Below are 14,845 nucleotides of genomic sequence, written 5' to 3' on the forward strand. Positions count from 1 at the left end.
CTCTCTCTCTCTTTCTCTCTCTCTCTCCCTCTCGCTCGCGTGATGGGAGGAAGACACGAGCGCAGCCGTAGACAGCCGCGTGGCGCTCGTGTGACAGCAAGCTGTCAAACGCACCCCGCCATTGCTTCAGTGTTCTCTCTCTTTGTCTTTCTCTCTCTCTGTATATATATTTATATGTATTGAGAGAGAGAGGGAGAGAGAGAGAGAGAGAGAGAGAGAGAGGGTGATACTGTAGAGAGAGAGAGAGAGAGAAGTTCACCGAAGGAACATTGACAGACAACTTTTTTGATTGGACATTGTCTGACAGATTGTGTGAGGGTTTGTTTTTGGTAGCAGTAGTTTTGCATTCGTGTCAGGGGTGCTGATTCCTTGTCCTCAGCTCGGCTGGTGTTGAAGGCAAAGTCGAGGGAAGAAAATGAATTAAAAACAAAAACAAGGAACATTGTGGTCAGAAGACGTCGGCGCCGAATTTAGAAAAGGGTCGTCTGTTTTTTTTTCTTTTCAATTTATTTATTCATTTTTATTTTCCTGACGAGGGGGGAAGGAGTGGTGCGGACAAACTCAAAAACAGAGGAGATGTTTTTCCCCCCAAAGTAGTCACCCGGCGCACACACACCGACCGCCGCTGCGCTTGACTCACACTAAATGGCCAGCCTGTGGAGCGATGAATAATTGATGACGCTCCGCTCTGTTCGCGAGCCCGCATCTGACACTCCCCGGCGCAGCACGACGCCGGAGCCGCCAAAAACACGAGACGAGGGGCTGGAGCGAGCGAGGCGAGGCTCCGGCGGCGCGGTCGCCCGAGCGATTTTCGGAAAACACACCCGCCTCGTTCGCTCGTTGTCTCGTTCGCTCGCTCGCTCTCTCCCTTACCTCCACCACAGCAGGTGAAAGCACTTCTGAGGAGCAAACAGGGTTCAGATCTCGCTAAATTTCCCACGGCGAAACCGTTCGAAGCTCTTTCCAGCCGAGCCGATGGCAAAGCGAGGCTTTTTCTCTCCGAGAAAATTGTGTTCCCGGCGCAGTTTGTTTGTGTGCTGGGAAACTCTTTATTTATATATAAAAATAACTATCTTTCCGGCACTCCACTCCTCCTCCTCCTCCTCCTCCTCCTCCTCCCTCTTGGTTGGGAAGTGATGAGTCTTTGGCACCAAATGCGTCTCTCTCTGTTTGACTGTGATCACCTGCGGTATCAGTGCCGCCTCATACTCAGAGTACCACCACCTCCCCACTCTACTCACTCTTTGTCTTTCCACTCACACACACACACTCACACACACAGGAACGCACACACACACACACACAAGCGCGCACGCACACGTACACACACAGGCACACACACACACACACACATGCAGGCACGCACGCACACACACACACACACACACAGAGACATCATCTCTCACTTTCTTTTCTATCTATATCTCTTTGTCTCTCCCCCTGTCTTTTTCCGTTCTCTTTCTATCTGTCACTGCCTCCCTCCCTCTCTGTCACTCATCCCCTCGCTCTCTCAGCCTTATCGTTCTCCCTTCCCCTCTCCCTCTGTCCCTCTCTCCCTCTCCCTCTCTCTCCTCCCCCTCTCTATCTCTCTCTCTCTCTCTCACTCCCCCTCCCTCTCCATCTCTCTCTTGTCTCTCTCCCTCCATGCCACACAGCTGCTGTGTGACGGGCGGCCGACTGACGGCCGACTGACGGGCCGTTGTCACCACTCTCGAGAGCCGGGAACAGAGCGGGGCTCTTCAGATAAAGTCGTCCTCCTCCCACACTCTCTCTCTCCTTCCCTCTCTCTTTCACTCTCTCTTTCCCTCTCATTCTCCTTCCCTATGTCTCTCTCCCTCCCTCTCTTTTTCTCTCTCTTTCTCTCACTCTCTCTTTCCCTCTTGTTCTCCTTCCCTATGTCTCCCTCTCTCTCTCTCCCTCTCCCCCTCTCTCTCTCTTTCTCTCTCTCTATCCCTTTCTCTATCCCTCTCTTCTCCACCACTCTACTCCACCGTACCCAGCCAGCGCCACGTCTATCAGTCCCCACAGCTTACCACATGCCGCGCTGGCTACCCAACTGCACCCACCGCACCCACCACACCACACCAGCAGCCGCCAGCGATGTGACACAGCCGTCAATGTGGACCCTTTCAGAAATAACACAGCGTGTTTTAAGGGCCCTTTTTGAAATAAAAATAAATAAAAAAACAAGCTGGCACCATGATGAAGTGTCTGTGTATTTACTCTTCAGCGAGAACAGCATATTTATTTATTTTTTTTGAAGGGAGTATGAATTGCATGTAGGCTGGAGTTTTCATGTCCCGCAGGGGATGTAGCTGTGTGTCTTTTTGTGGGAGGGAAATAGGCAGAATTGAATCGGTCACAGCAGCGTTTTTAACCCCCGAAAGCAACTATTTGGAGACGCGGTGCATTTGGCCAAGAGCGACGGTTTTGAAATGTAGTGTCGTTTTTTTTTTTTTTTGTGTGTTTGTGTTTTTTTTTTTCAAGATGTGGGTGCCAAATGAATGCAGGGCGCCTTTTCTAACCATTTTCTGTTTCTCTCTTCTCCCTCTCTCTCTTTTCTGTCTCTCCTTCCCTCTCTCTCTTCTCTCCCTCTCTACAGGACCTGTTTCCAGACAGGGGAGAGATCGTGGTGTCGGCGCAGGACCTAGAACTGGTGCTACAGGTGGAGCGAAATCAGTGAGTCCTCCTCTTCCTCTTCCCTTTTTTTTACTCGCCCTAACGTCTCCCCCTGCTATCGGCAGCTTCATGGAAATGAGGCCAACGGGCAGAATTTACAGTTCGGGGCCAAAAGCTCACATCGTTCCCATATGTATCTCACTCGCCTTTTTTTACGGCTTTTCATTTATAGAAAATGTCCCCTGGGGCCTAAGCCGGCATACTAGAAGTGGTATAGGACTCCAGTGACTCTTCCTGCTAGAGCACTGTAACATTATCCATGTTTGCTGCACACACTGCGCATACCAAACGGATCGTACGCAACAGCGGACGAGTGAAACATTTCAGCATCGACATCACGTCAGTGTCATTTGTGGCCTCTCAGCAACGAGTTTTGCATTATTCATCGCATTTATCTGTGTCTGTTAATTGTGAATAAGGACGAGTCTTCGGCTGAAGGTTGGCACGCTGGCCCACGTGAGGGTGCATTTTGTAGACATACGGCGCTTGAGCCATTAGCGGCAAATAACAGCCATCACGGTTTTTGCACGCCGTCTTTCCAGAAGACGGTTCTCTTGGCAGATATGGCAATTATTTGAAAATACCTGTGAGGAGCGCACACACACACACACACACACACATACACACACACACACACACACACACACACACACACACGCACACACACACACACACACACACACACACACACACACACACACACACACACACACACACACACACAGGCAAGGCAAAGAGGCACCTCAGACTGAGATGGAGGCCAGGGCGAACAGCTTGGGCAGATGTAATGAGTCCATCACGTCAATAGTGAATTAAGACCTCGGACACTTGCTGGTGCTGCTATCAGTTAAGCTACGCTGGGGGGATCAATGTTTGCTGGAAGGTATGGAGTGTTTATACAAGGAGGGAACACTGGGCTGTGGAGCCTGCGCTGTATAGCCGTATTGCTGGCAGATGTGCGCGCTCGCTGATGCCAGAAATCAGCGAAAGCACCACACTATTGATGAGCGTCATCTGGCGATCCTGACTTCAAAGTACACGTTGTCGTTTGAAGGAACATGTGGTGATCTGTCTAGTGTATATCATGCATCCAAACCATTTAGTTCTGTTAAGCGAAGCATGTTTTCATGAATCACATGATGATTTCATATTCAAAGTAGTCCTTTTACCCTCACAGCTGTACTGTTTGACTGGGCAAGTGTTGGTGCCTGTCAAGCTGCTAGCTTGTCTTGCCTTGAATTAGCTGATGTTTTATATAAACAGAGCTGGTGGTCTTGAGGGTGTTTGCACCCATGGTCCTGAGGCGGTGGGTGGGGGTGTGGTGGATGAGGAGGGCAGAGAGGTATGGGGGGGAGGGGGGGTGCAAGGTTATTGAGTGCGTTGTAGGTGAGAAGTATTTTGAAGTTGATCTTGTTTTTGAGTAGCATGGCATCAAAGGATGCAAACAAAGTCAAAGGACGTAAACAAAGGATGTGGTGGGTGGGTGCTTGTTAAGGAAAAGTGTTGCGTTAGTAAAGCCGGTTATGCATACATGCAAAATATCGCTTATTTATCTTCACTCCATCTTTTGTTGCATGTGTCCTTCATCTATCTGCTTAATAACAGTAGCATTTTTATTTGCAAGAATATATAAAATGTTTTTGATGGGGGTACATCATATTTGCAAAGCACGTTTTTGTGTTTGAGTGGTGTTATTTGTTTTTGTAAAGCACAGCAACTGTGTCCATATTTGCAAATTAAGTGGGGGGGTATTTCTGAATGTTGGGTATCTCCGAAAACATATTGAGCTTGATTGTGACATTATGGCGGCTTTTTTTTTTAATTGCACAGCTGTCTTCCCACTTTGCACTGGGCTGATTTCACCCTTTCAGCCCGTATACTGTATATACCTGAATCACCTCCTCCTGGCGCCCACAGCTCTAGATAATAGATCAGGCCTGGCTCCAGCCACGAGGGGGGAGACTTGATAGAGGCGCTCAGTAATTCTGTCAAACCCGCATGGCCATTATATCACCTTCATGGAAATCGAGAGAGGGGGAAAAAAACACGAGCACCTTATTAAAGTTCGACAAAGGATGGCACAGCGGTGTTATGAAAAACACCCGGTATCGTCTGTGTCTGCCGAGAGAGGTATTTGATGATAGTTATGAAGGGTAAGTGATTTCTAGGGCTTTGCCACTGATACAATTCACTCTCCACTCTCTTCTCTAAGATAGGACCCCCTCTTGTTCGGTTTAAAATTTTGATGAACTGGCAGAGGTAGTAATTACTGTAACATATGAGGTCTTCCATCACATATGAGGTCTTCCATCACCATCACTAGGCAGCCTCTTCTGCCTACTTCCAACTTTAGTTTACACCGACAAAAGGAGATAATTCCCAACGTCAGATTCAGATTGGGCACTACAGGAGCTGGCAGGCTCAAGGTGGTTAGTAAAATGAAAGCTGGAAGCAGAGTTATTGTTGTCGTAGCCAGAGGCCTATTTTCTCAGAAACTTCTTACTTCTTACTTTTTCTTCTTATGTGCACGCCACTTTTTGTGTATACTGACAACAGATCTGCTGATGACTTGTTGGAGTACACTGCCAGTTTAATCTTTATTGCTGTTAGACATATAGGCTGTAATAGCTGACAAACAAAGCATAACGCTAGGCGTAACTGTCATCAATGGGTTGAGTTTAACAGATTTCTGCCTCAAGCTAAACGCCAAGAACTTCAAGGAAAATAAGTTCTAAGAACAAATTACCTAGGGAAAAGTAAAGAATGTATTTAAGGTGTCAGTTGTGTTCCAAAAATAGAGACAAACATAGGGGATGTCAGAATAAAAATATATACGATTTAGAGTCGCCAATCACATGTCTACTATAACTATCAGTCATCCACTACAGCCGTCTCCTCCCACAATCATATACTTCATTCTTGAATGTTGGGCTGATGGATAATAGGCGTTTGGCAGGATGGTTATTCGAGCAGCCCGTGGATATGGGATGCTTGCTTGCGTAATTGGATTGCATTGACTGAAAAACCAATGAATGGTTATTGACAAGCAGGATGAGCATGCTGTGATTTCTCTGTTATGAAAATGACTGCATAGGTGGGCTGCTGATCTGCAGTGTGTGTATGTGGGTGTGTGTGTGTGTGTGTGTATGTGTGTGTGGGTGGAATATTTACCCACAGAATAGAATAAACTGACTCAGACCCAGCATGGCAGAAGCGGTGTGATTTGGATTTGGCCGAGCGCAGCACTGTCTGTTGTTCCTCGGAGGAACATGAGATTCTGGAATTTGGCAAACACTGTTGACCCGCATAACAACAATGTAATGACTGACAATTGCTTAAATGCACTTTGGGGGCGAAAGTAATGTGATGAACTGGCAATCGCGAAAAGTGTTATGTTTCCCATTCTCTGGGAATTTTTTGACAGTTGCCAGAAAAAAAAAATCATTGTGCTGGAGCGAGAGAGAGAGAGAGAGAGAGAGAGAGAGAGAGAGAGAGAGAGAGAGAGAGAATCAGAATCAGAATGAGATCTTTAACTATTGCGAGCAGGACCGTCTGTGAGAACGAAGATGGAGAATCAACCCCACTGTAGGGTGCGTCCTCAGAGAGAGGCAGAATTCAGGGAAGGAAAGACTGAAAAGAGAGAGAAGAAAGAAAGAAAGAAAGAAAGAAAGAAAGAAAAGAGCAAACGGGGAGAGAGATGACCACTGGAGAGGGCATAGTTGCCTGGTGAGAGCATCGGCCCACATGACGTCACCCATCGGTATGGTATTGTTTATTTGAGCTCTGCGCGAGCGGCGGAGCTGACGGATCGTTTAGTCTGGTCCTCGGAATCTAGGTCAGGGAGACCAGGACCACCGGAGAACCGGAGAACCCAACCCAGACGGAACACAGCCACACTCGCTTACGCAGACACACACACACAGAACCCTGGGAACTCAGAACCACAAGAGCTTTCATAGCGTACACACAGAACCCCAAGAACACTCTCTCTCTCTCACTCTCACTCTTAAGGAAGTCTTTTTTCCCAGGCCACCCTGAATAGACTGCCAGACAGGAATGAAATGAAGAGGTGAGGTAAGACGAAAAAGGCATGGAAAGGTGGATGAAGGGACAGGGAGAAGGAAGAAAGGGAGTGAAAAGCGGTTAATGACTTTGACTTAAGGTTCTTTAAATAGAGCCAGAAGTCCAAGCACTCTCTCTACCTCAAGACTTAACTTAAGGCCTCCTATAAATCTGTCCTGGAGATTCGTCTATTTCAGGCTAAATTTCCCTATATCGCCACATAACCTAGAACTGCCATCGGGATGATGTATGCAGTGTTGTTTCCTCGGCAGAGGTTAATAGACTTTTGCCACACTTTCTCATAAGAGGTTTTTCTTGGAATAATTAGATAAAGAATTCCACTTTCCCAATGCTCCAATACGAGTAAAAAACGTGAAAATGTGTTGATGTTTTTTCACGCAGGGGTGAACGATTGAGGAAATTAGCGGGCTCTGTCATGTGCTCGTCCTCAGCGGAGCGGCTAGGGGTTGGAAAAGAAACTGTACGCCAAATCCAAACTGACAGTACAAAAGCATTAAAGATTTAAACAAAGGGAATACAAAGACAATACACAGAGGATTGTGTTCCTCTTAGTACTTAGCCTTGACGGCCCATCTGAAGCCCGGTCCACCGTGGCACAGCTTGCCTGTTGTTTGATTGCGCACATGCTTTATATATTATTTCAGTGAACATTTGGCTGTACATTTTAATTACGGGCTTAGAAAGTGCCCCATGGTGAAAGTGCATGGTTTTGGAGCATGACAAATAAGAGATGGTAACCAGGGGCCTCTGGCCATTCTGTTGTCATTACAGAAGGGCGCCACGGTGATGAGATTTCTACTGTTTTAATTATGACCACTGCTGAGAGCAGAGATCGTGTTTGTTGAAGGTTTTTATTCCTCTTTCCTCATAGCCTACTTAAACTTCACTAATCCATGGGAAACTTGGTGTGTTTGTAGCCCCCCATGGTACAGAATGGAAAGTTTGTGTGCCCCCTGCCAAGCTGTGTATTGCTCTTCGTGTTTGAGAGGGCAATTGCGCAAAAAGAATCAGAATTACGCACGCCTCTGGCTGCTCTCTTAATGAAAGTACTGTTTCATACCCTGTCAGTACAACCAGCCACCACATTCACAAGCTATAGAAAAATAGGCTACCTAATTTCACTTCATTCTTGCTCATTCTCCCAAGTCGTATTACACAACTCAGTATGCAGTATGTCTCGTTGAAGGCACCAGCTTACGTTTTTAGGTATGATCCAATTAGAGGACTCTATAACGACTCCCCTTATGTGTTAACTCAGTGTTGAATATTTCTCATTTTGAAATGTTCTAATTCGAACGGGTGATCCTAAAAATACGGAATGTACCACTATCGTCAAAAGCACCCACCCGTATCAGCTAATTCATTTGTTTCCAGGGCCCATTTGTAATTATCCCTCGGCTTTGCCCGCCTGTGTCTCACACAATTTTTTATCAGTCTCTCACAGCTATATCATTCACAGTCAGGCCTACAAACACCCCTCCCACGTGCGCCGACATAAACACACAACGCTAACACGTTAGCACCGATGGTGACAGAGTGTTTAGTGGCTCCATTTAATTTTAATTTCAAATTCCTGCGGTGCATTAGATTAGGCTAAACCTCTCAGTTTATGGTAATGAGGGAGCCTAGGCATCGATTACATTTTCTCCCCTCACCTCATTCTCTCCCCTTCTCTCCCTCTCTCCCTCTCGCTCTCTCTCTCTCTCTCTCTCTCGCTCTCTCTCCATCTCTCTTTTCCTCTTGGGACAAACGCAGAGCTCCAGGTAAACTGACGTTTCCGCAGTGGCGTTCTTGGGGACTTAATGCCGCCACACACACACACACACACACACACACACACACACACACACACACACACACACACACACACACACACACACACACACACACACACACACACACACACACACAGAGACGCTAAAGCACATGAAGTGGGCTGATGGCCCCCGTCCTGCACTCGTCTCTGGGCAGTGGATTTCAGCAGGTTGTAATTAGGGCTAATCCTCTGCACAGGAGTGGATCTGGGGAGAATGAGTTTTAAATCAGAGGGTTTTAAGCATGCATCCCAGTGCCCTCATTATCAGAACTGGATCGATTTCTCAGGGAATTGCTTTTTTTGGGGGGGTGTTGTGTGTGTGTGTGTGTGTGTGTGTGTGTGTGTGTGTTGCACACGTGCCTCCACCCGTGTGTGTGTGTGTGTGTGTGTGTGTGCCTGCGGCTCCTGCTTTTCATTTTGATTAAAATCAATAAGGGGCTTTGATCTTGTAATCTGCCCTGGCCTCGGAGGATGTTGGCGCTGAGGCAGAGGGACGTGCCTTACAAGGTCCGCACGGATCCCTCTTCAGGTTAATTGGGCACTTTGGGGAAAAAAAAGAAACCCGACGAGCCAGCATACTTTGCACGTTTTTGGGGAGAACGACGGAGGGACTTGAAAGAGTGCTGGAAGTCGGAGGGACACAGTGATGAGAAAGGAAAAGGAGAAAAGTTTTCCCCTAAACGGGATTTATGGAGACCAAAGGGTAAAGTGGTAGACGGTGAGATTTTTTTTTTTTTTTACTGTTGTCATTAGTGTTATTTGTCGCCATTAAAAGATTGTCGCCGGCAAATGTTTAATTATCATCAGGTCCAACAGACTGTGGCTCGCAAATTTGTCATCCGTGATTGACGCTAACCTTTAGAAGGGCTTGCCAAGCCTGGCAACCCGACAGCAGCTTTGGGTTGCCGAAACTAAATGCATATTTTTCCATTGGAGTTTGTTCCACAATGCTGACACCTTGCTTTGCCAAAGTAATGAGGGTTTGGGGGGGTTTTGGCAGGAGTTTCTCTCAACCTTTGACAAAGTGCTTGCTTATCCACCATGCAGATTTAGTAACTCTCCCATCTGCCATATCTAATGAGTTATTTTTTGAGGAAGTTCAGCTCTGGTTCGACCTCACTGCACTTTCTCAAACTTTCACGGTTCCACATTTTTTAAGCATCCGCAACGCACAGACGTTATGTCCACATAACCTACATGGAACTTGCGTGCCCAAATGAATATTTCTGCAGAGCAAACATCGGCTAGTGTCTTTAGCAAACATATGGAGCTTACATTGACTTCTCAGTGTTGCTGCTTCTGTTCATTTTTTTGTATTTGAAATAGTGGTTGCTAAGAGTAACAACCAGAAGTCACTGTTTGGTTGCCATTTGCTTAAATCTGGTTGCTAAGAGCAGCTTGACAACGGTAAGAATTCGAGCCCTTCTCATCATTTGGTGTTAGAGGCTCCAGCTTTAATAACCCTACCTTTCATTTGAAACCAAAAAAAAGCATTAAAGCCTTATGACACAGATATGCTGTACTGTACTATGGGCCTGATGGAGACATGAAAGAATGACAGAGCGGCAGAGAAAATGAGAGGCGGAGAGAGAGAGAGAGAAAGCGAAGGAGACAGAGTCGGGAAGACAGAGAGAGAGAGAGAGATGAAGGCAGAGAAGGAGTGGAGTGAGGCACAGACAGACAGTGAGGCACAGACAGACAGACAAACAAACAGAGAGATGGAGAGAGAGAGAGAGAGAGAGAGAGAGAGAGAGAGAGAGAGAGAGAGAGAGAGAGAGAGAGAGAGAGAGAGAGAGAGAGAGAGAGAGAGAGAGAGAGAGAGAGAGAGAGAGAGAGAGAGAGAGAGAGAGAGAGAGATGGTGGGAGACAGATAGCAAGGCCAGGAGCAGGAAACAGGTGCTGCAGCTTGAGTGGCAGTCTCCGGATTGGATTCTCCGGCGCAGCCTTTCTGCTGGGCGCGTGCAGAGGAAGTGGAGTCGGCAGGGGTTGGTGGAGGTAGTAGTGGTGGTGTGTGTGTGTGTATGGGGGGGGGGGGGGGGTTAGGGTAGACAGCTGGACGACCTTGAGACTTTGTTGCTCCCTGCCTAGCTCAAGAGACCACCCCCCCCCATCTTCCCTCCACCTCCTTCCAAACAACATCCCCTTACACACTCACCACAGTGCCCCCCCCCCCTCTCCCCCCTTTCCTTTCTGTAGGGATCCCCCTCCAGCCATACACTCAGCACTGCACGCCACCTGCTTGTCCAAACAAATCTCCCGTGCAGGAAGGGGAATTTCCTGTCCCGCGTCTCTCTTTTCTCTTCCGCCTCCACGTCCCATTTATTCAGCCAGTGGACAGCCTTGAGACGATCCGTCAGTAAATAACTATTCATACACTCACTCACACCCGCGCTTGCTTCCACACAGGCACATAAACATACACATACACACACACACACACATAAACATACATACACATACACACACACACGCACACACAAACACACACATTGTTGTTTTGTTCTCTGCTCAGCGTGCTCTGTCGGTGAGGCTTATTGTGCGGGCCCTAACCCTGCCGTGAGTCAGTCATTCATGAAACTAGAGATGCACCGATCGCTCGGCCGCCGATCAGAATCGGCCGATTTTCACGTGATCGGCCACGACCGGCGACCGGCCGGTCAGTCTGAGACATGCCGATTTTATGCCGGTCAAATGCACTCGCACCTACTTGTAACAACATCACACAGCTGAGTTAGCAAAGTTTGATGAAGCTAGCAAAGGCTAACACTCAGGGCTGGATAAAGCGCTAATGCTGAGTTTTTCTATGCAGCGAACGCTGTGCTTTGCCATATTGCGTGGAATTTACTAAGCTGTCACTAGGTTACGTAAACAGCGCACATCACCGCCCGTCTTTGCCGCTAATTGCGTGCTCACAGCTGAACCACAAGCGCTGTCAACAAGCAGCAACATAGCCACGGCAGGAATAAACATCGTTTTGCTTCAGTTTGCCACCTTAGCATGTATTCTTTCACACTAACACAACAACAAAGTCCGATTTACACATTTAGAGGTTTATTTCATTACCTTTTGTCTACTCACGCCCAGGGTGGGAATTTCGTCATTTTAGGGGCAAGGCCATTTGGCCTTCACCTTCTTTTTTTTTTTAGGGGCACCAAGGCCACATGATAGGGCACAAAGGCCACTGAGTAAAATTCGATGGTTTTACATTTCAGGGTTATCTCGACACAAATACATAGACCCGCTAGCCGCTGTAGGCTTTGAGAAACACTAACACAGCCTCAAACTTCTTTAAGTTGAGGCCCAATCATGGCAGACTTTGGTTGCGTTTGCTTTCTTTTTCTGTCAGTCTGGGAATGCGTGATCAATTGCGCAGCAAATTATCAGGTGAAGCACCCGACCTAATTTCACTCAAAGAGCAAAGAGCGTTTCGTATCAGTTCAATACAGAACAAGACTTTTACGTGTCAAATACGGGATGATTCCGTATTATACTGAATGGTTGGCAACCCTAAGTCAGGGGCATAAAGGCCACTGTGGCCTTATGATGGGGTTTTTTTCAGAGGGCATCAAGGCCAAAGTGTAGGGCAACGGCGGCCATGGCCTCATGGCCTTGGTGTAATTCCCACCCTGCTCACGCCTGTATGTTTCTTCTAAATTCGCCAAAAGCAAGCATTCTAACATGTCATACACTATCGCGACCGTGATACAAAACATATCATGTGTGGTGTCGTTGGAAAGCTGTGTTTCTCCTGCATGACGTTATGCCATCCAAATATGGACACTTCCTTTGTATCCGCAAGCAATCGCGAAAGTTCAAAGAAGAGTGTAGTACACTGAGTATGCATGCCATTGGCTGTGTTTCAAGGCTGTTATCTCAAAATCAGTTTTTTGTAATTTTCCAACATCTCAGCCTATGTAGCACCTATACACAACTTTCCAGTTATACACATCAGTAGTCTGAAGATATTTACAGTTGGATATTGTATGTGAGAAGAAAAAAATAGTAGTCCTACAGTGCATTTCTATTAGTAGTGTGTGAAATGAATGTCCCACACTGGGAATAGCCTACTGCAGCTGAAGAAGACTTGAAGAAGAATCTGTCTATTCACATTTTTTTTACCAGCCATTGATAAGTTGATTACATTTCTATATAACATGTTGTATTAAAGAAAGGATAGAAAATAACTCTAAATAATTTTGTGTGCTGTAAAGTGGTTAGAAGATGCAAATCGGAATCGGCTAAAATCGGTATCGGCAGGTCAAATTCTATGAAAAATCGGAAATCGGAATCGGCCAAAAAATTGCAATCGGTGCATCTCTACATGAAACCTGCAGCTGTTGCAGTCAGCGAGCCCCTCAATCTTAGCAATAACATAACGAGATAAGCCACGGAGACAATAACTAAATGGGCGTGAAGTCATTTATCACGAATTACAGACGGCTGCTGTGATGCTGTTTACCAGGCGTGGTTGTCCGACAGCACGGCTAAAACGACACGCCTTCTCATAATTAAAGACCCTCGGTAGTAGTATTAGCCGCACGGTTCTATTTTTATTAAGGATTTTACTAGGCCACGTAGACAATGACAACGATCACCCGAAGGTCAGATGCTTCACTCCAGGGATCCCTGGGGAGCACATATAGCTAATTACTGTGGCCATAATTACAGCATAAAAACGTTTCCCCGCAAGGACTAAAGCGTTATATTTGTAACGTGTCATTACGGAGCTTGTACCATTTAACCTAAGAATAACGCATGACCTGAGAAAGACACCGGGCAGGAAAAATGGCACCCTTTGTTCTTCTGTCCACATTCCTCCCCTGTATTATGCACACACATCCTCCCCCCTCCACCCCTCCACCCACCCACACTGCGCTTTCAGTGGCCCAATAGACTGTGACGGACCATAAACGCGCGGATCCAGCCAATTAGCGCTCCTAGCGCTGCTAGCTCCGGCGGACCGCGCGGAGGCCTCGCTCCTGATTATACAGCACGGCTGACTGGTGCGGCCGGCGTGGGTGCCCGGGTCCTCGGGTCGTTTAAAGGGTGAGCTGCCCCTCTGATTGCCTGTTAAGACCGCGGCGAGCGAGGTACCACCCGTCAGCCCAACCCCGGTAACCCTCTGCTGATAACAAGCTGTTTACAAAAAAGCCAGCGAAGCCTCATGGATTTAATTTGTTCTGGACAAATAGGACTATCTGACTGCAGGGAGATGGGAGATGGTCTGTCCATACAGCGTGTGTTTAACAGCGTTATTATGGCAGGCTGAGATAATCGTACAACAGCATACAGTCGTGGAGCTTTAAGGGGAAGTGATGTTTGAAATGGGTCGAAAAAACAATCAAATTGCAATCGATTCTCCGGAGGGATTGGACTTTGAAAAGCTTTTTAATGTCGGCTGAAGCATAAAAAATGTGTACATGAGGATGAAAAGCCTTCACTTCTTTCTTCTCCCTCGCTCACTCCCCAAAATAAGCACTTTTCAAACTGCCATCTCCACAAAAGACCTTCACTGTTTTTGTTTTTTCTAAACGCTTTCTTTTCTGTCAGGATGATATTAATGCCCTCCAATCTGTTTGCTGGGTATCCAAGATTCTTGGCGCATATTGGGAGTTTACCTGGTAACAGTCGCCTCCCTTGTCCTTGGTTACTTGACAGTGCACGAAAACAGAAGCGTTCTAATGGAGATGTGTGCTGGCTGGGTGCAAATAACTGCGGCGTCGCTGTCTCTGGCGGTTGTGGAAGGCGACCTTCCTCCTGACATACTTGCCTGCCGTCCACGTTTGCCCATGACAAACCCTGAAGGAGCTCTTACACAACCTCGTCCAGGCTGCAGGCGTAACGTTCTCAGCTTCTCAGAGATCCACAGACCATAAAAAGTGATTTCTGTGCCCTCTGTGTCGATTCACAGCTGATGTTGCTTTTGAGTCGCTTGACAATTTCAGAGCACAAGTCACACTGATGCAATCAGAGTGAATAACCAAGATGATTGGATTAACATGGTTTGCGAAGACGGCATCAGAATCAGACCCCATTTTATTCCCCTATAGAACGCATGACACTGTTTGAAATATTTGGTGTGGCCTGAAATTTTTTAAACTTAATGTTTGCGAAACTAGGGCAGCGACTGTGCAGCGCAGCATGTTTTTTTTTCTCCCTTCTTCGTTGTTTTTCCTTTTAAATGCTCAATGTGGGCCGCGGCTCTCCGCGAAATGATTGGAAGAAGCGCCCAGCTGCTGGAGTGGCGTTCGACAGCTACCTGACACA

At 47.0% G+C, this 14,845-nt stretch overlaps 1 protein-coding gene across 1 annotated transcript in view; it reads left to right on the top strand.

Moving 5' to 3' along the window:
* The window catches only part of adam19a (ADAM metallopeptidase domain 19a), a gene marked incomplete in the record, with an annotated part of 124,521 nt that overhangs the window by 58,652 nt on the left and 51,024 nt on the right, over positions 1–14,845 (top strand). Inside the window, 1 exon segment of the mRNA XM_062516852.1 lies at positions 2,603–2,679. Within this exon segment, the coding sequence (XP_062372836.1) occupies positions 2,603–2,679 (77 nt within the window).

The sequence above is a fragment of the Sardina pilchardus genome, chromosome 16, assembly GCF_963854185.1.
Source record: "Sardina pilchardus chromosome 16, fSarPil1.1, whole genome shotgun sequence".
NCBI classification, from domain to species: Eukaryota; Metazoa; Chordata; class Actinopteri; order Clupeiformes; family Clupeidae; genus Sardina; species Sardina pilchardus.